We start from the raw sequence: 25,819 nt of genomic DNA, 5'->3' as shown, positions 1-25,819 counted from the left end.
AAATACATTTCTCCAAAAGGTTTGCTATATCTGAATTGAATTAAAGTATAGTCACAAAAGATATGCAATTTGTCCGGAGGAAGAATAAGTCAACCAAAACATCAATTTATCTCATAAGCAAGGCTCCCTTCTTGTTGGCTACTCTCCTGAATATCTAAATACAAAAACTGGCACCAGCTTGTTCATTTAGGTAAGTTGCCTAACGTTGGCAGGGTGGGGACGGTCAGGGGTACTGGCATCTGGAGAGCAGACTGGCTCTTACCCTGAAGCAGTTCAGGCTCTGGGACGAGCCCCATCCCACCTTCTTTTCAATACCCTGGAGATAATGCTCTCCTTACATTCCTTCCAACTGAGATTCACTTAACTGCTTTTGTAAATAAAATGCCCTACACTTGAGGAGATTAATATGTTACTAATATTATTACTTTGTTTTTACATATTTTACATTTTCCAAGCGTTTTTACACTGAGAAACTTGATGTTCAGAGAGGTTTAGTAACTATCCCAAGGGTGCATAAAAGAGACTGGAACCAAACCCCCTGTACTCTTATCTTTCCCTCTTTCCACTACACCCGTGTTTACTAGTGCCTTGACCCTGGATTGCTCCTTCATTCCTTCCTTTGTTTTTACAAGCAATAGCTACAGACCAGTTCAAAAATACTTGTTAGGGGTCTGTATGCTCCTACCCAGTGTGTAATTGTGCATGGTACTTTAAGATACCAAAATCTACCTGGGTAGGGCAAGTATCTTGCACTTGATAGATGCTTGAAAGAATTAGAGGTGGAAAAAAAATTGGAGAAGAAAGACAGGCTGCCTGATGCTCATTGGCCCCACTGCTAAATACGACAGCTACTAGCCTCTGGGGCTACTGAGCACTTGAAATGTAGCCAGTCTGAATTCTGGTGTGTTGTAAGGATAAAATACACACCAGATTAATATATGTGTATCTTACTATTAAAACAAGGAAGATTTCTCATTGATAACTTTTAGATTGATTGCATATTTTGGATATATTTTGGATCTTAGCGATAATAAGGTTTAGTTTATTAATAAGTTCATTTTACCTGTTTCTCTTTACCTTTTTTTTTTTTTTAAAGATTTTATTTATTTATTTGAGACAGAGAGAATGAGAGACAGAGAGCATGAGAGGGAGGAGGGTCAGAGGGAGAAGCAGACTCCCTGCCGAGCAGGGAGCCCGATGCGGGACTCGATCCCGGGACTCCAGGATCATGACCTGAGCCGAAGGCAGTGGCTTAACCAACTGAGCCACCCAGGCGCCCTCTCTTTACCTTTTTTTAAGTGACTACTGAAAATTTAAAATTACACATGTGGCTTACATTCTGTTTCTGTTGGACAGTGCTGCCCTCAGGCATTGATTCACTACCTTGCAATTCCTAAATTGCTTGTTTCCTCCTTGGTATCTTTCGTACAATTTCTTCTCCTTAAATCTATATCTCTTCCTTCATAACTTGGTTTGTCACAAAGTTTGACCCCCAATTAACCAGCTTTTGCTTAAAGTCAAACACCATTACAGTACTTACACCCACAATTATTATGAATTATTCTGTTTCTAAAAGAAGACCCAGTCTTCATGAAATTTCAAAGACAATGCCCCCCCCCCTTTTTTTTACATTGTTCTAGGACACCTAGTGTAGCTCTAAGAGTCTGTTGAAATGGGCTTGACTGACATCCTCCAGATTTATAACGTTATCCTAAGTGACAGCCCAACTAATCCTTCCCTTCAAATATAGACTGCCAGTTACACTAGGTGTTCTTAGTAACAAAATGTAAATTAAAAAGAAAAAAAAATTCTTACCTCTATTTCCACTGCCATACTTTCAGGCCAAACTCTCACTTCCCTTTTGTATTATTCTAGTTGCCTCCCACCTGAAATCTTTACTCCTGGTGTCCCCATCAATTACATCCTGAATCACACTAGCCATTCAATCTTCCTAAAATACCACAATTTTCATGTCAGATTTTGCTGGAAAATCTTCAGTGACATCCAATAGCCTAGAGCAGTAATTCTCAAACTGTGCTTTACTGAACCACATGAATTTGCTCATCTTGGGGTTAACATTTCTTGAACCAGAACAGCTATCCTCTGACTGTTCATCATGTTCAGTGTTCTGGTTTCATGAACATATGGGATACAGTTATACCAACTGTTTTAATGTTCTTATCTACTAATTCTATCAGTCATGTCATTTCTAGGTTAGGTTTGATTGATTGATTTTTCTCATTTTAAGCTGTATTCCTGTTTCTTTTTTTTTTTTTTTTTTTTTGAATGCCTGGTAGTTTTTAATTGGATGCCAAACATTGAGAATTTAACTTGTTGGGTGCTGGACATATTTGTATTCCTATAAATATTTTTGAGCTTTGTTCTGGGATGCAATTAAGTTACTTGGAAATTGATTGTTTCAATTCAGATTTTTAAGCTTTGTTAGGAAGAACCAGCACTGTGCTTTAGTCTAAGGTGACTTTTCCCCACCATTGAGGTAAACTCCTGTGAATACTCTTTCTGATTTCTAATTTCTGAGGTGTGAAGTTTTCCACTCTGGATTGGGGAAATAGGACATATTTCTGGTGAGCTCTGAGAAGTTTTCGTCTAATCCTTTGGGTGGTCCTTTCCCCATACACATGCACTGATCACTACTCAGCTGGATTTGTGGAGATCTGCTGTAGATCTCCAGAGCCCCGTCTTTCAGCAGCTCTCTCCTTTGCAGTATTCTGCTCCATGAACTCTAGCCACCTTGGCGCACCTCAGACTCCCAGTTCCCATCTTGAAAATTCAAGGATGGTGCTGGGCATGATCTGAAAACCTGTGCCCTGGCCTGGAAATTCTCTAAGCAATAATCTGGGGCAGTCATGGGGCTCACCCTGTTTGTTTCTAGTTGCTAAAGGATCATTGCCCTTCGTTGTTTATTGACTGGATGACTAGAAAACCATTGTATCATGTATTCTGTGGGTTTATTTAGTTGTATGTGAGAGGGTAAATCTACTCCCTATTTCTCAATCTTGGTGGAAGCAGAAGTTTCAGTCGAGAGACTTAAATTGCAGTTTGTTTTAAAAATATATTTGCCCCTAAATGAGTATTTTAAAAATCTAGAATAAAATCTAGCCAGATTTTGGGAGATCTGCCTTCCTTGATCTGCCCTCAGTCTAAATTTCTAATTTATTGTCTTATTTCAGGCAGCATGACTAAATATAGCTTGTATGTTTCCATCTCTTTATGCACAAGTTTCCCATGCTGTCAATGTGATACTGTTTCCCTGGCTGGTCCTCCATTCTGGTCCTTTCTACCTTATAAGATTAATTATGTTTACCTCATCTTACCAACAATATCATATGATCTTTTTTTTTTTTTTAAAGATTTTATTTATTTATTTGACAGAGAGAGAGAGACAGCGAGAGAGGGAACACAAGCAGGGGGAGTGGGAGAGGGAGAAGCAGGCTTCCCGCCGAGCAGGGAGCCCGATGTGGGACTCGATCCCAGGACCCTGGGATCATGACCTGAGCTGAAGGCAGACGCTTAACGACTGAGCCACCCAGGTGCCCTATCATATGATCTTTTAAGATGGGAGCCATGTCTGAAATTTTTATATTTTTCCCAAAAGCTTAACATAAAGATTGAGCAGTAAGTGAACACTCAACATGTGTTTGTAATTTGTCTATCAGAATGCCCAATAGCCTGACAGTAGGAGCCTGGAATTTTATTCTTGCTAGTCTTAATCAGCAGCACACAAATTACTATATGACAGAATAAAAATAGGCTATGAGGTAATTTCTGAGTAATCATGATATGACATTATAAACGTAGTCAGCTTACTTTTAAAAAATCCAGACAGATGGTAAAACATTCCATGTGATTTCTATTCTATGTGCTCTATGTCCAATTCAATGGCTCACAACGTCTCACTTCCATTTTCTCAGACACCAAGGGTCCTGTGCTAAAATTTTCCACGATACCAGGTCTTTTCTTTGTACCCTGTAGGACAAAGTATGTAATGTCACCTTCTCTATTTTCACTGACACCAAAGCTACATGAATCCTAATTATATACTGAGCGTAGTTGTCTCTGGGACCAACCTAGAGGCAAGAAGCCAGAATGGTTAAGAGCATGACCTCTGGTGTCAGACTGCCTGATGTTGAGCGCTAGTTTTTCTGGATATTAGCACTGTGACCTTGTGCTGTCATTTCTTCTCCCAGGCCTCAATTTCTCGCCTATCAACAGGAGATGATAATAGTAGCCGCCATGCAGAATCCTGTAGGACCTTAGATCTCCCTACCACACTCTGTGGGAGTTCAGTGCTTTTGAATTGAATTGAGATATATGTTCATACTCCTAAATTGGGTCATTGCTTTTTAAGGACAAAATTCCTTACCAAATTGTTTGAAACCCATGGCAATGACCAAGCACAGAAAGGCACAGCCATTATCTCTGATTTTAGTGGGTCTATGAGCTCAGTCTGCTTCACTAAGTAGACTATTGCAAGAAGTTTAAGATCCAAGGAAATTAATTACACTCTATTCCTGCCTATTAGTCTTGCCAGGATATAGTCATTCTTGATTAGTGAGAAACTGAATAAATTCTACTCTTAAATGCCTCCAATATAATTACAGTTCTTTTATTGTGATAATAATTGTTGCCATTTATTAAACACCTCTTTTCCGGGCATGGTTCTGAGGACTTTATAGATATTATTTAAGATGAAAACCTTATGATGTAGGCATAATATGGATGAGAAGGCTAAGGCACAGAGAGAATAAAGATCGTGCTCAGTGTCACTTGGGTAGATAAGAGCAGAGTCAGAATTTACACTCAGGCAGCCTGACTGCAAAGCCTACCACTGACCATCTCTATTCTTCTGATAAGCCAAGATTTTATTTTATTTTATCTACGGTGGCATATTTGTCAAATCCCAAATTGGCCTAACTAGTGTAGAGTTTTAGAAGTTCTAAGACATGGTTAACATGAAATAGGAGTCATGGAAATGCATTCCAGGCATTACTGGGGAGTGGGATAGGTAATGATTTTTTTAAAAAAACATTAAAAGCTATCTAGAATAACTTACAGTTTCTCACAAAATATAGGCTCTACAGCTGAGAGTCCTTTGCAGTGAGAGATGGTGAAGCGTGTTCCCAGGGCACCTGGGGCAAGGTGAACTTGGGGAGAAAGCTTGGCCTCTCCTGGAGTATGGAGAAGTACTAGAATGTGCCGGTGTATAAGGCACCAGAGAAAGAGCAATTGAGGCTGGTCTTTAGGGTTGGCTAGGAGGTCTAAAGAGAATAGAGTAGACGCTGATTATTTAATAGAATCTCCCCCCTTCTTACTGTTGTTTAGTACGCTAGCTCTCAAAGTGAGATTCCCCAGACCAGCAGCAGCAATGTCAACTGGGAGTTTGTTAGAAATGCAAGTTCTCAGGCCCCATCCCAAACATACTGAATGAGAAACTCTAGGGGTGGCACACATCACTCTGTCTTCACAAACCGTCTAGGATATTCCCAATAGACACTACATTTTAAGAAGCTCTGATGGCAGGATACTTGTTGAACTTCACAATTAGAAATAAGAGTATTAAAATGTGAGAAGATTATTGAGAGCTTTTCAAGATGAATTAGATACAGATACACGTAAATGAATGTTGACACCCTGCATCTGCTCTATTTTCAAAGTCTTTTTGACGGAGATAAGTGTACCAGATAAGTCCAGTCCTCACTTCTTTTCCCCCTACATGACTAAGCTTCATAAAATCAAGGCTTAGGCTGTGGCATAGATCAAATGGGCTGCAGTTAATGACTGGGTGACAGCCAAACGCTTTCACTTGGGAAAAGTAATGAGTGCAAGTAATATGTATTAATGGATGGATATTTTAAAACCTGTTCTAATTTATATTTTTTAAATAAAAATCACTGGAAAAAATAAGCATGACTACTGTTATTGTTTGGTTTCAAATAATTTGTAATAAGTCTCAACACAGGGCTAAGAAGTTCTCCTCAAGAGCATGAGCTCCCGGAGGGCAGGGACCTGCCTTATTCATCAGTGTTCACCTAAAGACTGGCACAGAGCCCGGTGCCCAGCTACCCAACAAACAGATCATGAGCTGCACTGACTGGAAATGAGTAAAAAGATCAGAGAGCTTTCACCTCATAAGTAAGAGAACAGAGATAGGACAAGGAAGCAGAACAGGGGAAATAAATTTGAGATTTGACAACTCTGCCATCTTCCGTACAGTGAGGACTAATAGAAGCTCTACATAGATGTATATCCCTCACACCTGCAAAATCAGGTAGCTCCGATTTGTGTGATTCATAATTTTAACATGCTTATTGGTGGCATGAATTGATTAATAAAAGGCTGCATGGAGAGTTTGTTTAGCGAAGCATCAGAACTACTGAAAAGTCTACCTTTATTGGCCCATTTTATGCATTTGCATTCAGTTTCAATGATGAGGGAAAAAGTCATGCTGCTGAATGACAGACCCAGAAGTTTTTAGAGATATTGGAATTGCAAATGACAGCCCAGCACCTCTTCTTCTTTTTTTAAAAATTAATTTTAGACACGATCAAAGAATAAAATCAAAAGACACATGGGTGCCCATCATGTGCCCCTAATTCTAATTCCTGACCATTTTTAAAAATAATACAAGTATTTTACTTCAAAATTAGTTACCTGGTTTGCTCAGAAAGTCTGCATTATTTCCAATATACAGCAAGCATTGGTGAAATATATTTTGAAATTTATCTCTTAGATTCAAAAGGCAACACGATAACAGACCCGCATTATAAACCATGGCATCTGCTTTGTTTCCAACTTTACATCTTAAAGATAAAATTTATTACATTCTTTTGCAATGTGCAATCTTATTAAAAATAGGCTAGACATGACAACATCTAAACAGAAATTACTCCTTTGAATCTAGCCACTCATTTAAAAATACCAGCAGCATTAACCCTTCTAGCTGAAAAACATGTTTTGGGGAGGTTTTTTTCCCCAGTGGATTCTTTCTTTGATCTTTTTACCAGGTTCACAAAGGATGTTTCAAAATTGATGAGAGGATTGGGCAATTGATGAACCTGAGCAATAAATGGGGAGAAAAAAAGGTCTCTTCTTTATGCAGTGGTGCTGGGTCACTTCCAGTTGATAGCAATTTTCCAAATAAGTAGGCATCATCTGCTAAAACATCTGTGCCCACCTGGTTAGAGAAGAAAATGATGATTTTTAAAAAGATTTTATTTATTTATGTGGGAGAGAGTGAGAGAGAGAGAGCACAAGCCGGGGGAGAGAGGGAAGAGGCAGAGAGAGAAGCAGGCTCCCCGCTGAGCAGGGAGCCCAATGTGGGACTTGATCCCAGGACCTGGGATCATGACCGGAGTGGAAGGCAGATGCTTAACCGACTGAGCCACCCAGGCACCCAAAAATGATGATTTATTGGAAACATTAGAAGTTCATTAATTCATTTATTCATTCATCATTTACTTAGAGTAGTAAAAAGCCTTCATAAAAGGTATATTTTCCCCCAAATCATTAGTTTCAAAGTATCTCAGCTGATTATTGTTTTGAAGCGCTCTGTGGTAAGCTTTCCACCATCTTCCAAAGCATTGGAACCCCTGATTTTTTAGCTGAGCACAAAGCCACCTGGAATTAAGACTGTTTGATAGTCTTCGCTAGCAGCCAGGGAAATGTAAGCATCCTTTGCAAGTAGGTGTTATTAAGTTTCTGGGAAGTTCTTTAGAGGGCATGGTCCATCTATTTTCCTTCTTTCTTCTGGCTTGGAAATGGACAAAATGTCCAGAACTCTAACAGAATTTTGAATCATGAGTTGACCTGGGGAATGGAAACCTTGCACAATAAATAGATCGTCAAGAAAGAAGAAATCTGATCCTTTGACTGAGGTAAACATACATCCTGGATTAACTCCTTCCAGACTCCATGACAGAAATAAACTGCTATCTTATTTAAGTCATTGTTATTTAGGAGTTTTCTGTTCCTAACTTGTCTATTTGCAAAGGACAATTTTGTTAGTGTTGTTGTTCCCCTTGGCAACAAATACCAGAACTGCCAAGAAATACTCACTAAATATAGCCATTTGTAATCCTCCAAAGCTAGGCCAAAAAAAAAAAAAGTTAGTTATAAAAAGAAAAGATAGTTATATCTAACTATATCAAAATATAAGATAAATGTTACCATAAACAAATTCAGGAAACAAATGGTATGGTAACTCGAATTAATTAAGACAGATGACAGACAAAGGATTAGGATACAAAATGTGCAGACAACAATTGCAATTTGAAAAAGAAAAGCAGGGCGCCTGGGTGGCTCAGATGGTTAAGTGTCTGTCTTTGGCTCAGGTCATGATCCCAGGGTCCTGGGATCGAGTCCCGCATCAGGCTCCCTGCTCCTTCGGAGCCTGCTTCTCCCTCTGCTTCTCTCTCTCTCTCTGCCTCTCATGAATAAAAAAATAAAATCTTTAAAAAAAAAAGAGAGAAAAAGAAAAGCAAATACCCCCACAGGAAAATAAGCAACATAAATAAGCAGAATAAACAACTCAGACAAGAATCAATCCAAATGACTGATAAGCATTTGAAAAGATGCTCAAATTCTGTAATAGAGAAATGAAATTAAAGTTAAAATGAGATATTACTTTATGTTTATTGGATTGTCAAAAATTAAAAAGAATGACTGCCAATTACTATCAGTAATCAAAAAAGAATACTTTCATACATGGCTAGTGTAATTAAGTGTTACTGCCTTTTTGGAAAGCAATCTGGCAATATCTATTAAAATTTTGAATGCATTTTCTCTGATTTGACATTTCCACCCTTGGGACACTTTCCCAAAGAAATAAAATTATAAATAATGACATGCATGACAATGCTGATTACAACATTTTTCATAATGGTAAAAAACCCAGAAACTTCGATAGGGGAATTGCTGAATAAATTGTGGTATATCTATACCATGGAATATCATACAGCCATTAAAGTGATGAATTAGGGTTCTGGCAGCTGGTTTGGCAGGTTTTCAATGAATATTATTGAGTGACAAAAGCAAGAGATAGAGACCTATATATAATTCTTCTCATTCTGTGAAACAACCAATAGGAATGTGTGATGTGTTTGCATATCTACATGAACATATAAGCATGGAGGAAAACATCAAAGGATGAATTCTAAATTGTTAACCTGGATCATGTGTGGGTGAGTGAAAGCAAGAGATGATATGTGGAAGGGTAAGAAAATACAGGATCCAATATGAGTTATGGCAAGAAGGCAAAAGCAAGCCAAAAAAAATGTGTCTAATATGTTTGACTTATTTATATGTTAGATTAATTATATATGTGTGTGTATATATATGTGTGTGTGTGTATTATATATATGTGTGTGTGTGTGTATATATATATATATAGAGAGAGAGAGACATAGACGGAATTATGACCCTAATTTACACCCAGAAATACTGACCAGCACCTTATTTTAAGATAATTTTTATTACAAAAAAATACATGTTTATTATAGGAAGATTAGAAAATATAGAGATGCAAAATAATTTTTTGAAAAACCCATAATCCCTCTACTGGGAGGTAACCACTTTAGGACTATTTTTAAATGCATGTAATTTTTAAATATACTGTAATATTGTTTTATAATTCATTCTCATTTAAATACCACAAACTTCTTTTTTTTTTTTTTTAAAGATTTTATTTATTTGACAGAGAGAAACACAGTGAAAGAGGGAACACAAGCAGGGGGAGTGGGAGAGGGAGAAGCAGGCTTCCCGCCGAGCAGAGAGCCCGATGCGGGGCTCGATCCCAGGATGCTGGGATCGTGACCTGAGCTGAAGGCAGACACCCAACGACTGAGCCACCCAGGCGCCCCACCACAAACTTCTTTAATAATTAATTCTCCTTCTCATAAGTTTATGATCTCATTTTCTAACAAACATGAAACCATCACTTTACATCTACACATCAAGTCCTTTCACAAATGTGCTTATCCTCAAACCACACATGGACTTGGGAAAGGAAGAAGCCGAGCAGCCTGGAAGAGAGGATTTGAGTGTTTTGTTTTTTCCTTCTTTTAAATCTGCAGTAAACCCACATGGAAAACCTCCTCTTTCCCTCCCTCCACAAGTCAACATACTCTAACATCTTTCATGATATTGAATCTTCTATGTAGGTTAAGAACAGAATAGAATAACTTGTTGTAAATTGTGGTTCAGAGCAACATCATGTGACTTTTCTAGCCCTCAAACGGTTCAATAGCATTTGTGTAATCAATGCTGCAAAACATTTTGTCTTTAGCAATTATTATAGAAAGATTTGAGATTTGGGGGATGCCTGGGTGGCTCAGTCGGTTAAGCATCTGCCTTCAGCTCAGGTCATGATCCCAGGGTCCTGGGATGGAGCCCCACATCAGGTTTCCTCTCTATTGGGGGCTTACTTCTCTCTCTGCCTGCCACTCCCCCTGCTTGTGCTCTCTCTCTCTTTTTCTCTCTCTCTGACAAATAAATAAATAAAATCTTTAAAAAAAAAGATTTGAGATTTGACTTTTGGTTCTGCATATTAGAGTACTCAGTCAACTACACTTTCAGTAGAGCTTATGGTCATCAATATACAACAAATCTTCAAAGGGGTTTCCATGTTGGGAATAGTTAACTTTAATTTTATTATCCAGGCAATTGTCTACACGATTTGATCATTTGGATATAAAAGTTGTTGACAGAATTTAGCTCTCCCGTGCTTTATTTTTTTAAGACATGACTTACTTTACATTAATGCCCTTGTTTTGATCCCATTCTCTATTCATTCCAGAGAATAAATGTCTTACACTCCTGAGATTATAATAAAGATCTAATAGACCAAATTTGAATCTCCAGGGCTGCCATGCCTATCTACCTTATAGATTTGAGAACTATCAAATGCCAACCAAGCCACATAAGCAACTCCCTGATCTTGTCCTTTCTTGGGGTTTTTTTTTTTATTAGAGCCAAAACATGCCCCTGCTCCCCCCATACACATCTTGCTCTCAACCACGTGCCCTAAGAATCTACTGGAACATGCTTCTCTCCTGAGCATTCAAAATGGAAACAGGTTTATTACTTTTAACAGCTGTCTCTTATTTATTCCAAATTAGACCCCTCTGAAAACCCAATCTGGTTAGTTTCCTCTGTGTTTGGACATTTTGAATCCTCAGAGCTCCTTGAAATGCAAGCTAAACTGTTTTGTCTGCTTTATCTAGGTTGATTCTTTTTTATTTTTTTATTTTCTTTTTTTTATTTTATTATTTTTTTTAAAGATTTTATTTATTTATTCATGAGAGAGAGAGAGAGAGAGAGAGAGAGAGGCAGAGGGAGAAGCAGGCTCCCAAGGAGCAGGAAGCCCGATGCGGGACTCGATCCCAGGACCCTGAGATCATGACCTGAGCCGAAGGCAGACGCTTAACCATCTGAGCCAGCCAGGCGCCCGGTTGATTCTTTTTTAAAAGTCCAAACACAACAACACACCCTTTTTCTTAAGCCATAAGCCCACATGAAAAGTGACTTTCAGTCTCCCAAATGCCGAATGGACAGCTTTAATGTCCATTTCCTACAAACTGAAAGCCAGCCAGGGTGATATTTCTCTTGCTTCATCTCATATTGCCTGGGATTCTGTAAGGTTACTGCTGACTGTCAGTTTACCCATTCTAATTAAATCGCATTCCTGTAAGGAGCAACAAGGATCATCTCAATTAGGCTGCCATATTGGCTCATTTTAGCATAACTGATTAGTTACAATCATGCAGTACTTACTTCAGTTATTTATTACTAGCCCACTTCCGCCCACAACACTGCTATAATAAGCTTCAGTATAAGGTGTCTTTCTACTCTCTTCTCTTTTTCCCCAGTGGGAAATGATGAATTAATTGGTTTGGGGAAAGAGTTATGCAGAGCTGGCCCATCAGTACTGAGAACTGATTGCATGAGCTGTTTCCTATAATCCAAAAGAGTTCCACTTTTTTATATCACTTCCCAAGTTATTTTAAACGTAGTTCAGAAAGTCCCTTGCTCCAGGGAGACATTTTCAGATTTTGCAAAAGGCTTTCAAGTCCTAGAAAAGTGATTCAAAGCCAAAGGCATTGTCTGGCGGTCTCCCCTTTTATGGCAGTTGGTTAGCTGTTTGCTTCACCTGGAGACTGCAGCAAAAGAAAATTTCTTGGCTGTTGGAAGAAGCAAATAGCAATGTATTTCCTTATATAGAAAGGAAATTTTTTTAAATTACACTTTTTGAGGGATGATGTTAAAGAACATTATCCAAATTATGAGCTAATAATCATATATCATAATGGTTATAAGAACAGGTTCTGAAGCCCAAAATTTTAGGCTCAAATCTTGTCTCCAAAAATTACTAGCTTATCACCTCTGTCTCTATTTATTTCCCAGAAATTACTATTCTTGTCACCTCTATCTCTATTTATTTCCTCATTTGTAAAATGGGAATAATAAAAGTCCTACCATATAGGGTTATTATGAGGCTTAAATGAATTCATATATGCAAAGTGTTTAGAATAGTGCTTGGAACATAGTAAATCATTAATATGTGTTCTTTTTAGTAGTCTTAGAATGGCCTAAATAAACAGTAGACAACTATTATTAACTGTTTCCTTGGCACTGTGGGAAATGTTGACACACTTAACTTAATTCTTCAAAAAGTCCAAGACTTGGAGCCCAAGATGCCGCCAGAGCAGGTGTTGCTGCTTCTCTTAATTAATCTTGTCTAATCCTATTACGCAGCAAGCATTTAGAGAATGAGTCAAATTAGTCTGTGGAGTTTGGTTATAGAAAGGGAATCGTTTTCTGGCATTTTACACCCCTGCGTCAGAGACAATTGGGTGCCAAACCCAGATCCGTGGGTTCAACTTTTCAAAAACCAGCAGACAAAATTAGAAACAATGGCAAAATTAACTAAGGTTGTCACCGTTGACCTTGACAAAAGTGTATAAAGTCTTGTTCAGCACTGATCTGCTCATTTCTTTGTCTCTTTCCAAGGTAGGTTTTTCTTTCTCCCTTTTCCACCAATACATTGAATGATGGGTACAAAAGACAATTGGCTAGTTTTACTGATATTTTTCTCTCTAGGGTTATCCATTATATGAAATGAAATAGTTTAAGAAAAAAATGCATTTATAGAAGGGAATTGCCCTGAGGTAAGAATTTTAACCACAATTTATTTTATTTTCATCATAGTCTCTTGGAGAATGTATGTCCATTACTGCACTTATCATACTAAAAATGATTTGTTGATGAATCGTTGTCTCCTACTAGAGTTAAATCTTGAGAGCAGAAGCTGGTATCTCAAGTATTTTGCTAATTTTGGTATTTCAAGTATTCTGATATCTCAAGTATTTTGCTAATTTTTGGCTCTTATTGGGTATTCAAAAGTATTTGTTGAATTTAATTGAACTGGAATATATAATATTCCAATTTTATTTTAGGTAAGTATGTCTTTGAATATCGATCATGTGAAGATGTTGATTGTAATTGTACTTACTTAAAACTCATAATTATCCTGAGTTAAGGTCATATCAACCAGAAAAATATAAAAACAATGAGAATAATACAAGTAATACCTTGGATTTATATTATACATCACCTTTCAGAATCACTAAATATATTTAATGCATATCATTTGTGCTGAATAATAGCATCAGCAATTCTAAACTAGATGTTAAGCTATCGTGCAGATCATGGGTCACTGATCCTTAGGACTATTCTACTAGATCATGACAATGTTCGATTTTATCTAATATTTACTCTCTGCCTATGGTGTTTATCAGTATTTTATGGGAGAGTATCTTTGCCTTCAACCCTGAAGCACAAAGACACAACCCCAAATCTGAATTTTCTTTGGTTTCTCTTCATAGATCTATCTATTTTTTTCCTAAACTCTGCTCAGAACTGTTCATACTTTCAGCCTGGATCTACTGGTAAACTTGGGCCAGTTACTTATTTCACTGGTCCTTTTTATGCTCACCTATAAATTATGGTGCACTGAGATAGCTGATATTAGAGAACTTTTACTTCTAAAATTTCAAGGATTAAAAAGTCTTGGGAAAATACAATTCAAATTTCTTAACCAATACAGTTAACACTTGAACAACAGGGGGGTTAGGGGCATTGACCTCTCCCCAACAAAAAAATCCACATGTAACTTTCGACTGCCCCAAAACTTAATAGCTTACTTTGACTGGAAGCATTACAGATAACATGAACAGTTAATTAACACATATTTTGTATGTTAGATGCATTATATACTGTATTCTTACAATATAGTGATCTAGAGAAAAGAAAATGTTAAGAAAATCATAAGGAAGAAAAAATACATTTATAGTACTGTTCTGTATTTATTGGAAAAAAAATGCAAGTACAAGTGGACCTGCACAGTTCAAACCCACGTTGTTCAAGAGTCAATTGTACTTTCATTTCACATCCAATGTAGAGAATGAGGTGATGATGCTTTCTTAACCAAGGATATGTTATGTGTAAGGACACGTTGCATCTTGGTTAGATGCCTTTCTAACCAAGGACATGATCCCTTCTAAGCTGGAGCTTAGCCAGGAGTCAGTACAGCATCAAGTTTAGAAGCATGAACTCAGGAATCAGACTCATGGGTTTGTTTGTTAGTTCATTCCCTAAGTGTTCCATGATACAAGTGAATGCATCTAAGACTAGAAACCTTCCTGTAAAATGTTGTTAATGGAGACCCAAAGGATGATTAGGAACTAGCCAGAGGGAAGGGGACAGGGCTGAATGGTCCAGGCAGAGGAAGTCACATCATGTGTGAACATCCGGATGTCAGAGAGTGCTCTTGGCATTTACTGGTAATGCACCAGCCAGGCCATGCCTGGGGACGAGAGAGTGAGGGAGATGGGGTGGGGACATAGGGCAGGCCAAGGGGTGAAGAGCTCTGCAGGCCCTGTTACTGTGTTGGGCTTTATCTTACGTAAAAACATGGGTTTTAAATAAGTGATATGATTGTGCTCCTGTATACACAGCCTCACTCTGGATTGGCTGCAGTCAAGAGACCACTGGAAAGAGTAAAGCAATAAGCCAGAAGAGAAATGGTGGTGGCCTTGATCAGGGTGCTGGTAGGGGAATAGGAAGATGCGGATAGTTCTGAGTGATATTTAGACAAGGAGTCAGCAGAACTTGGCAAATGATAGAATGTGAACATGAAGGATGACTTTCATGTATCAGGATTCCATACAAGAGACATCACTAGCTACCTCTCCAAGTCTCGATGTCTTTATATAATGTGGGTTATTATATATGTCCCTCATAGAGCTACTGTGAGGTTAAAAGAGTTATTACATGTAAAGCATTAACCCAGTGCCTGATGTACAATAAGCCCTCAGAAATAGTAACTATTATTTGCTCTCTTAAGATAGTGTTGGTACTGAGTCTACAGGTAGAATTTCAGGGACATATAGGATTCCCTCCTTTGAGTTATAAACTGTTATTTTTAAAATATAATTATAGATGAGAGGGTCACACCTTCATGACCTGTCCTGTGCATAGCTCTATCCCAGCATTTCTCATTTTGAACTGTAAGAGCTAACACACATCTAGGTGGCTCAGCCCTCCCTAGAGTGGGAACTTCTTGAGGTCTTATTGCTCCTTTAACCCACAGAGCTTAGGAGGGTATACTTGAAAATGAATGCATGACAGAATTTAATCAGAATTTTTATCTCTGGATGAATAGCAAATAGTTGAGTGTGGAGAACTAGAGTTTTGATCCAAGATTGGGAGAAGAGAAGGAGTGGGATGAGATGGTCCTGGACAGGATAGAAGGAAAGCTGGGAGAGGAGAACCCATGGAAGGAAGGAGCTGAAGAGACATGTCACTGACACCCACTATGTTGATTAGGGGTGGGCCTTTGATTAGTTAATGAACACAGGGGGAAGAGAACAAAAAGAGGAGAGTATCCCAGAACCAGGGATTAGCATTAGGGACTGAAAAGTACCATTTGGATTTGTCTATAAGAAATCAGTAAAAAGAACAGTTTCTGTGGAATGACGACAAGAAGAGCCAAATGGCAGTGGGCTGTGGGTAGACCCAGAGGAGGGGAACAGAATCCGGGAGTGTGAGCTGGATTGCCCAGATACCTATAGTCATGATCATCATCACCCTTTGAAATGAGTGCTTCAGATAATCAATAATTTGTGTGACACTCTTGATTTGTAATTTAATTCAACATTTTAACATTTGTCTTTCAAGGAGATAAACCTGCTTAAAGCCCCTGCTTTTATAGAAAGCTACATCACATATAAATAAATAAAATGCAAGTACTATCACTGGTTAAGGGGCTGTAGATTTATACATAAAGACTAAGCAATTAGCAATTTTCTACTGAGTAACCCTTGCCGAGTTGAGGCACATAACACACTATCCCAGCAGCATGAATATTAGGGAGACATCGGCATCATTTGTCTACCCAGTAGTGCCCCAATTAAGAGCATCTTGCAGCATTTCCCCAGATTTGTGGTGTTCACTGGGCCTTGTAGCTAAATGTATTTCACTTACTGCCTTGAGACACATGTTCCAGCTTGTTGGGAATCATTTAAGGGCTTGATAATTCTTCCTTCCTCTGTTGACATCTGGATAAATCCATTCTCATTTTCAGGCACTTTGTCTCCAATTTTAATAATGGAAGAGGCTTTGTCAAGAGAGCCTTTGTGTTTGTTTACTTAGGGGCATATTCATATTTCTTCTTATTACTTGCATTATGGTTTCCCAGCAGTGGAAGCCTTCAAAAGTAAACATGCATAATAACCTCACTTGATGAAGAACTCAAGTGACTCTAATCAATTACGATGACACCAACTTGAGAAACTGTTGGGGTTGCTAACGTGAGAATAATTTAACTCTTTTCACAATGTAATTAATAAGCATTAATTGAGTTTCTGGTTATACCTAAGACACTAAAATGCCAAGGTGGTATGGATTTCAAGGAGAGGCTCTGTTTTCCCTCCCCTTGGAAATGTATTGTCTAGCCCTGATTAAAAGAGAAGATTGTGGTCAGCAGGGGGAGGACTGGGGTCAGTGTGATCTTCCAGGACCGAGTACTGCCTAAGTGAATGATACTGTTGCCTCATCTCCATCTATCCAGCCAAAGCTGCCACTTTTTTATTTGCCCTCTCGAATTCCCTGTTGTACCTATCCTCTATCATGGTTTTGCACATCTCAAATCCACTAAGCAATTTAGAAAGCAAAGCTACCCTCCTGCATCTTGAGCACAGCATTTAAAGACTGCACAAATGCTGTTGAATAGTCATAAAAGTAGTTAACATGTATTGAAGTCTTAGTATGCACAATGCTACAATATTCATGTCGCCTCAGGAGAGGAAGTAAGAACCTGTATTAGGACAAAGCATCAGACATAATGTCTTAAAGATATTTTTATGGGAAAAACAGAAATTCAAGATAATTTAAAGTTGGGGGGAGGGGAGAAATGGGCATTTATTGGCAGGTTATTGAAAGAGCCTATGAAAACCAAAGGCAGGAATTGAATCTAGGTCTCCAGAGGTACTGTTAATGGGAAAGCGATTTGGAACACAAGCAAGCAATCTCTCTTCCCTTGTTCCCTTATTTCTGTTTCTCTTCATTCTTGTGATTCCCTCTCTATTGATGTTTCTGCTGATTAGCATGCATATGGCACCATGTGACCACACCACAGTGCCAACCTCAAGCCCCAGGTTCGCATCACTCCATTCAAGCAAAAAGCACAGACAGAGTGTCACCTTGGTCCCAAATTTGTATTCCAGATAGGAAAGATACCCTAATTATCCCTGATTGGATCAGGTGCTCAGACTTGGTCTAATCAGTGGGCCGGGACACCAGTGTCACCTTACAGACATGGCAGCTTGTGGTCCATGCCTATTGGATGAAGGCAGGCACTTCTCAGAGAAGAGTGTGGGCTCAGCAGGCACTCCAAACTGTCTGCTAAACGGGGATAAGAATTGATAACTACAGAATCAATAGCACTTGGTGATCAATTGAATGTGTGCATGAGAGAAAAGGAGAAATTGGAGATGACTCCTAGGGTTCTACACTGGTGGACAACAAGGGTCCAAGATGGTAACTCTTCCATCGGGAAACCCCAAAGCAGAGGACAATGAGGAAGTGAAGGGGCCTGTAGAAAAACAGGGTGAGGAAAAGCCTCTCATGTTCAGAATAACATAACCCATCAAAGGTTTTAGCTGAGTGGTGAGCTGGGACACATGGCTGTATAAACTCCCTTCTCCTGGCTTCCACAGTTCCCCTGGGCTCCCGCATTCTATCTCCACTGCATGACCCAGCACCACCCAGCCTGGGATGCGAAGATTTTTCTCTACAAATTGCTTGAAGTGTAGCCATAATTAAGATAGAAGAAACCACCTCCTCCCCTACCTGATGCAGTCCCAATCAGTTACTCTAAGAGGGCAAAAAGTGTGTTTATTCTGCTCATCATTGTATCCCCAAGCCTAGCATGGGCAATTACAGATGGGTAATAAATGTATATTGAATGAGAATAACTAAACATTCTCAACAAGCTATTTATAACATACCTGGGGAGAGAGAGGACTGCAGAGAATACAACCAGCATAAAATAGCTAATTTCCAAACAAGAGATTTTATTCTTAAAATAATTAAATGCTCTAGACTTAAAAGTAGGGTGGCCAACTTATCCCAGCTAGTCTGGGACTCTTCCAGTTTGAGCACTGAAAGTCCCACGTCCTGGGAAATGCTTCAGTCCCTAGCCAACCAGTTGGTCACCCAGGCAGGTGTCACTTCTCACATGGCAGGCATTAACTTATTTCCTATCAAGTAGAAGCTAAGTTTTGACCAATATGATTCTTTCTGGGCCAAGGTAAAAAGCTCATATCTCAACTCTTCTTTCCACTTAAGGCCTTCCCACTCCTTGTCTTTATCTTGTTTAGTAGGTAACTGAGATACATTTAGCGCTGGAAATTGTACCATGTAATGCAAATGTGAGAATGGTGGTTTACATGGCATTCAGATCCCAAAAGAATAAATACCAGAACAGAACAGGAGGAATTCTTTGGCTGTATGGCAAACTGAATGACAACACACACGAGTATCTAAGGCCTCTCTCTGGGTCCAACTTTCTGATAGTAATATTCTCTGAGAACTTTGAGAATAATGGATACAAGTAATCAGGACTTTGTAGTTATTGAAAAGGCATACCATTACTGCTGATTTGTAAATGTCATTCCAAGTCCTCGGTTTTCTTACAAGTGGGGTGTCCGTGTGTCCCTATTTGCTTGGGGCAGTCTTAGATTATATCTGTTGCCCAAGTTTAATCATTAAAATTAATATTTTATTATTACTTCCTAATAATTTATTATTATTAATTATTACTATGTCCTGGTATAAAAAATATACATACGGGCTTGGGTGATAGATAATATGGTCATCATACTAATGAGCATAGCTCTGTGACTCCCAGAGCACAATCTTTCCAGTACAAATTGACACACCAAACTCTGGGAGCCCAAATGTGAAGAATTCACAGCGATGTGCAGACGACCCTTGTGCCTGACCTCCTCCCCTTCTCCCCAACATCCCAGCCCTGTTCTCTTTTCTCTCCTGCTTCCTATAGATATTTGCTAGCAGATAAAAGTCACAATAGGTCTCTGCATCTTTTGACAAAAATGCACCAAAATGCCAGTCTCAGATTTAATTTCCTCTCCATATGTAGATTAACTTTTCGTTCGGGAAGAGCTACCTTTAATTCTATGTTTCTCTATCATGATTAAAAAACACCTGTTTATTTTGCTGGCAAGGTTAATTTGTTTACTTCTTTTGGGAGTCTGGGCTCTTTCGTTTTCTATTTTAAGATGTTGATATGACTGGACTGTGATAAGATACTATTCTATAAAGTTCTGAAGCCATGTGTGCAACTTGAAAATGAAGGAACCCAGAGGACAGCTGCGGCATTGGGTTAACTGATGCAGGAGACTAAGGGGGAAGGAAGCTTCTATCCTTCCTTTGCTCGGGTGGGTCATCTCCTGGGCTCACTTTCCTGCCTCCAAACAGTTGCCAGTCCTCTGTACTCTTGTCCATGAAGTGTCCTCCTCTCTGGTGCTGCTTCTGACACATTCTCTTCCTTGTGGACCTTTAAATATGCTAAGCCATCCAGACTAGGAAAGAGGTTTACACATCTGTGTGCTCTGTCTTGATGTGATCTTTTTATCCTTGGGTGTTAATAATAAGAACTACTTTAAAAAAAATCTGTTTTCATGAAAACGCATGCACATGCCACAAATTAAAATAGACCAGAAAGCTAGGAAGTGAAAGGTAACTGTCTCCTCCCCCACCCATATCCTGTTCCCACTCCCCAGGTAGATACCTGTTCCTTAGGTATCTTTTCAGGAAGTGTGTACACACACACACACACACACGCATGCACACACGTTTATGGAGATCTTCTATATCCAAAATACACTTCCTGAGCTCTTCTGTCTGTACTGAGTACAAGCCACCAGGAAGCCACACAGAGTGAGGGGGGAGGATTCAGTCCAATTTCCTCACAAATACAGACTCGCAACTTGTCTCCCTGACTACGGCTTCTCCCTGTTCCAACCTACCCTGAATATGCTGCCAGAGCCATTTTCCTAAAATACTGCTTCCCTCACGTTCTCGCCCTGTCTGTGATGTTTCCTGTAGTGTATTCCTAAATTTCTCTGCCTAGTTTTCTAAGCTTTCCTTTGTCTTGCTCCCTTCTATCTATTCCAGTGTTGATTATTATCATTCCATATCCTAAATCTGAATCCTTACCTGCGGAGAGGTCGGTTTTGTTTTTTTCTCCTGGGACATGTCACCACCCTCAGTCCCATTTCTGGGCTTTTGCTCATTGCTTCCCATGCATACTTATCTTCTCTCTACCTCAGGAAATGTCCCTATAGATTAAGATTAGTCCTTGTGTTGTGTTGGGGAGGAAACTGAACCTAGAGGGAGTTAAGCGATTTCTTACAAGTCACATTCGTATTTTCTGGCAGATATAAAACTGACTCAGTAGCCTGGACCACTAGTCTTTGCTGTCAACCACACTCCTTGATCCTAGAGGTGTTACCGCTGGGCACACCCAAAGCACCACAAAGAAAAGAGTAGATTAAGTGCAGCGAAATACATTACTTTATAGGGTTTGTTCATTGTCAGCCATGTTCGAGAAACAGAAAGTGATTAGTTTCTTCTGGAGCGGGGGTAGACCATGGTGCTGATCAGCCCTCAACAGCATCACCAGAGCTGAGCAACCTTGGCAAGTCCTTCTCCACCTTCTCATCTGCAAAATGGGGCACATAATACCTGCTGTGCCACCTTGAGTGGAGAGGAAAAAGCCCGAGACTTTTTTGTCCCATTACAGAGAATGATCTCTTATTTTGGATCATGAGGGCCCAGATTCTATTTCTTCTCCTTGTTGTCAAATGTCAAGTGTGAAGATCAAAGATAAAATCAGTCAAGCATTTGGTATAGCGTGAAGACGCCATGAATTTAGACCTGATGATTGGCCTGGCCACCAGCCCCTCCAAGACCCGCACTCGCCTCACCTGAGCTGATGAACGCCTCCACCCGTACCTGCTCGATGCCTTCAGCACGCAGCCTGCTCCCCACATCCAACCCGTGCTTCCTGCTGCTTCCCAAACATACCCCAGCCAGTAGTTGTGCATCCCGTCCGCTCCCAGACACTCATCTCTGCGGGATACTCACCCTTTTACTCCCGTACTCTCTCATGCTGAACATTAGCCCGAATGACTTCCCCCCGTCGTCACCATACTCCGGCCACAATGGTCCCCCTCCCTGGATGCACTTGGATCCCTGCAAGCCCTTCCTCCACTCCTGTCAAGGCGCCTGGTGTTCACAACTGGACGTTTCTCAGTCTGGCCCATTTTACGACCTGCCAAGGTCAGGACTGTGGTCCAGGGTTGCATTATGACTTTCGGGGGCCCTAGGCACTCTTGTCTTTGTGGGCTTCTTCCTTCACAAAAAATATTAAAAATCAGATTTTACAACTGTGTTGGTATCAAGACTAATTAATATTACCCGGGATGGATTCATTATTATATATCATTAATATTGTATTCATGTTTTATTCTGATTTTAAACAAAATTATTATTAAACTACTTTTGTGGGCCCTGAAAGCATCATGAATGCAGGTGCCTTCTGCGCCTAGTGGATGCAGTAAGATGTTCTCAAGTCCAACTTTGTCATACACTTGAGACATGCGGGGAGGGAGAGGACGGGTGGAGGTAGTTAAAAAGAAGATTTAACCCTTTTTGGTCTGTCTCTAGTGAATAGTGTCTTGGATTAGTGCCTATGCCCCCATTTCCACTGGTTCCTTCCTACACCTATCTTCTACAGAGTGGATCCTTGCGGCTCACTTTCAGGCCTAAGCCTGTTTTGGTGGATCACTTGAAGAAGGATGGATCTGTCAGAGCTTGGAGAGGCTGCACCCTTCCTCAGAAGAAGCCAGGCTGAGCTGCTTCTGCTACAGGCCATGGCATTTGATGGTAAGACTTGGGGTGGCTGCTGGCTTCCCTCTATTTTACTGCTTTTGGGTGGTGGCTGAGATTTTTGATTGGTTGAGAAGAGCCATCCGTCCTGGAACCTAGCTTACTTGCTTGGAATGCATTCGCCTCTATGAACCTTAGGCTAAGCAACTGAGGAGCCAAGTGGCCCCGGTAGGGATGAGTCCTCAAGGAAGAGCAGGACGGCTGGGGGCAGACTTGGCCCAAGCCCTGCTTACTTGTTTTCTCTTGGAGGAAGCACAGTGACAGCGCAGACACCCCCAGCAGTGGGCCCAGATAAAGCCTTGCTCAGAAACTGCTTAGTGTGGGTGAATACTGTAGCACAGACAGGGGCCTGGCACTTTGACTGTGGGTGGGGTTGGTCCACTCTACGGAAGAAGAAAGGAAAAGCCTTGGGGAAGGCAGGAGAAAGAGAAGCTGTCCCTGGCCCTCTTCAGACTTTCCTAATATTGGAACTTCACCCTCCAGCTGTCTTCCAGGTCAGCAGGGTCGCTCAGCCAACACTCAGCAAGAGATAATTAGGAGACTTGCTCACCCTGATGAATAGTCTTCGGGTAGTTACAGGCAAGGACAGAGGTTAATGAGGATTTACCCTCGAGATGAAGGCTGAGTTCTACATGAAAATCTCTAAGTAAATGCTACATTTCCCCCTCCTTCTCTACGTGGCTGGGCTGCGTGGGAATCTGAATTTCAGCTGCTTGGAGATGTAAAGTCAGATTCACAGTGTGATCTAGCATCAAGACACCTACATATCTTAATCCCCAAATTATTCAACAATGCAACATAAATACTGACTGAGTATTGTTCTAGTACTCAGAATTAGTCAACATTAGACCTTAATATGACCAATTACAATTCAACCTGGTTATGTAGGACATTATATTTCCATCATAGTCCAGTCCTGGATCCGTTCCCAGTTTCCAGTCATTGGATTTCATTACTATGATTGGATTTTAGAGTAGCTAATTATAATCCATCAAATCAAATACAATAACAGAACTATCCCTGAGGTCAGAACTGGTCATGCAAAAGCTTATCACAGGTAGTCAGATAATGAAGGACAAGATCATAGTGATGCCACAGCGAGGAAATAAAAATTAGGCCTAAGCATTAGAGATAATTGGATGATGCATTTAGTAGGATCAGCACTGTAAATAATTACTTAAAATATAGCAATTATTTTTAATTAATTTTTTTTTTTGGCCAAACAGTTTTCCCCATAGAAATGCAGTGGCAGCCAAAATGACAAGAGTAAGGAAAAGATTCTCATCCCCTTGGGCTAGTAGACAATGGAGTTTGCTTTTTTGAACTCAGGCCAAGTGGAAGGAGTGTGATTAGAATATTTGGCAAGGAGTCTTGGGTTCAAATTCCCTGACCCGGATCCTCTCCAGGGGTGTAATCCGAGCAAATCCCTGCACTTTCCTGAGCTGTGGTGTCCTCATCTGTCAAACAGGATGATGACGCTTGTTCTGCCTACCTTCCTCCGTGGAGACCCCACTGCAACAATAAATGTGAAACATAAACACCGAACATTATTATGTGGTCCGGGAAGGAAAACTAGAATTGCTGGGTGTCAGGGAGAAAAGTGTGCTTGTAGAGATAAACACAAGGCAGCATTCGCAAGCTAAATGTAAATGATTTTTATGTTAGGACACATAAACAATCTATTTCCCGTAACTACCACACTGAATATAGTATTACTCCAATCTTGATCAATAGTATAGAAAAAAGACTGGAAAGGAAATGCTTCAGGTAGTGGCTATCTCTGTGTTGTTCCATTATGGGTGATTTTTTTTTTAATTTTGTTTATTTACTTTTTTTAGTAATCTCTACATCCAACATGGGGCTTGAACTTACAACCCTGAGATCAAGAGTCATGTGCTCTTCCGACTGAGCCAGCCAGGCACCCCATGGGTGATTTTTTTTTTTTTTTAATTTTCTCTATACATTTCTCTATGTTTTCATTTTTTCTCCAATACACACATGTTGCCCTTTTGGTTGTTTTTGTTACCTTTATATTAGAAAAGACATTCAATCTTCTAAAAATATGAAATCATGTAGGCAAACCTCCTGAGGTTACAGACGGGAAAACCAAGGCCCAAAGAGATGAAGCCCTTGCTTTCTACCTTGTCACTAGCAGAGCCAGGACTAAAATCCAGGTAGCCTGACTCAAACCCATTGCTGTTTACATTTCCCTCTCTGCAATTATTCATGAGTGCAAAACATATACAAATTGGAAAATGAGTTCCTTTACTTGAGCTTCAAACACATCCCTGTTAGGGACTGGGCCTCAGAAAGGTAAGGGTTTCCAAAACTTCTCCCCTAAATTTCCAGGGGCCATAAAAGAAGGGGTTAATCATGAGGCAGGGGATGAACCTAATCCTTCAGAGAAAAATTGGAAGAAAAAAGCCAAGCATATAAGGTAGAGGAAGCATACTGTAATGGAAGAGCTCTGATTTAGGAGATGGGTGATCTAATTTCTAGAGTCATTATTCTAATGACTGCCACTAATTAGCTATGTGACTATAGACAACTCTCTTAATCTCTTTTCTCGGGTTTTTTCCTAAAAAAAAAAAAAATAAAAGTGGAAATCTGTGCCAGCTAATATCCATGTTTCTTTCAAGTGATAACATTTGATTTAAAATACAGTGCATTTATTTACCTTAAACACAAAAGAAATGTATGCAAAATATGTACTTTTCACAAACAAGCCTCTTTTCACAGACATTAACACAAAGCAAAATCCATTTTTGTAAAAAGAGATCAAAATAATAAATATAATGCAAAACTCAGTATTTTAAATGCAAACAACAAGTAGAAGCAAATGCAAAATCAGTTTGACAGGAATACAAAAATCTTCCCCAGCAGTTTTAGCGGTGGATTGGTTGTAATTAGGGGAGCAAGGAAGGGAGCCCAGCAAAGACTAGGACAGCAAGAAGGTAGTGTGCCATAAAATTCTTTGCAGAGACAAACACCGTGGAAGGAAGGGCAAACGTTGCCCAACTTCACCACGCATGGTTCCCAAGTCCTATTGCCCACCTCTGGGGAGAGTGTCTGGTGGGGGCTCCAATGAGGCCTCCTAACTTTTGTGATTCCTGTGTTGGGGTGGTGGTGGTGATGGAGTTGGCATTACCCACCTGTGCTATTGTTGCATAGGGGTTTCACCGGTTCATCCCTAGCCATTGATTTAGATTGTCCCTCTCCCAGCCAAATCCTCTCCTCTCCTCTCCTCTCCTCTCCTCTCCTCTCCCTC

At 39.9% G+C, this 25,819-nt stretch overlaps 1 protein-coding gene across 1 annotated transcript in view; it reads left to right on the top strand.

Annotated features, from left to right (window-relative positions):
- Window positions 1–22,442: 22,442 nt before the first annotated feature.
- The window catches only part of MYH15 (myosin heavy chain 15), a 148,873-nt gene continuing 145,496 nt past the window's right edge, over window positions 22,443–25,819 (top strand). The window contains 1 exon segment of the mRNA XM_044919496.1: window positions 22,443–22,548. Coding sequence (XP_044775431.1) covers window positions 22,461–22,548 — 88 coding nt within the window. The 5' untranslated portion in view covers window positions 22,443–22,460.

The sequence above is a fragment of the Neomonachus schauinslandi genome, chromosome 1 (assembly GCF_002201575.2).
Source record: "Neomonachus schauinslandi chromosome 1, ASM220157v2, whole genome shotgun sequence".
NCBI classification, from domain to species: domain Eukaryota; kingdom Metazoa; phylum Chordata; class Mammalia; order Carnivora; family Phocidae; genus Neomonachus; species Neomonachus schauinslandi.
Note: the sequence above shows the minus strand (reverse complement) of the source record. Positions and strands in the feature narration are given on the sequence as shown.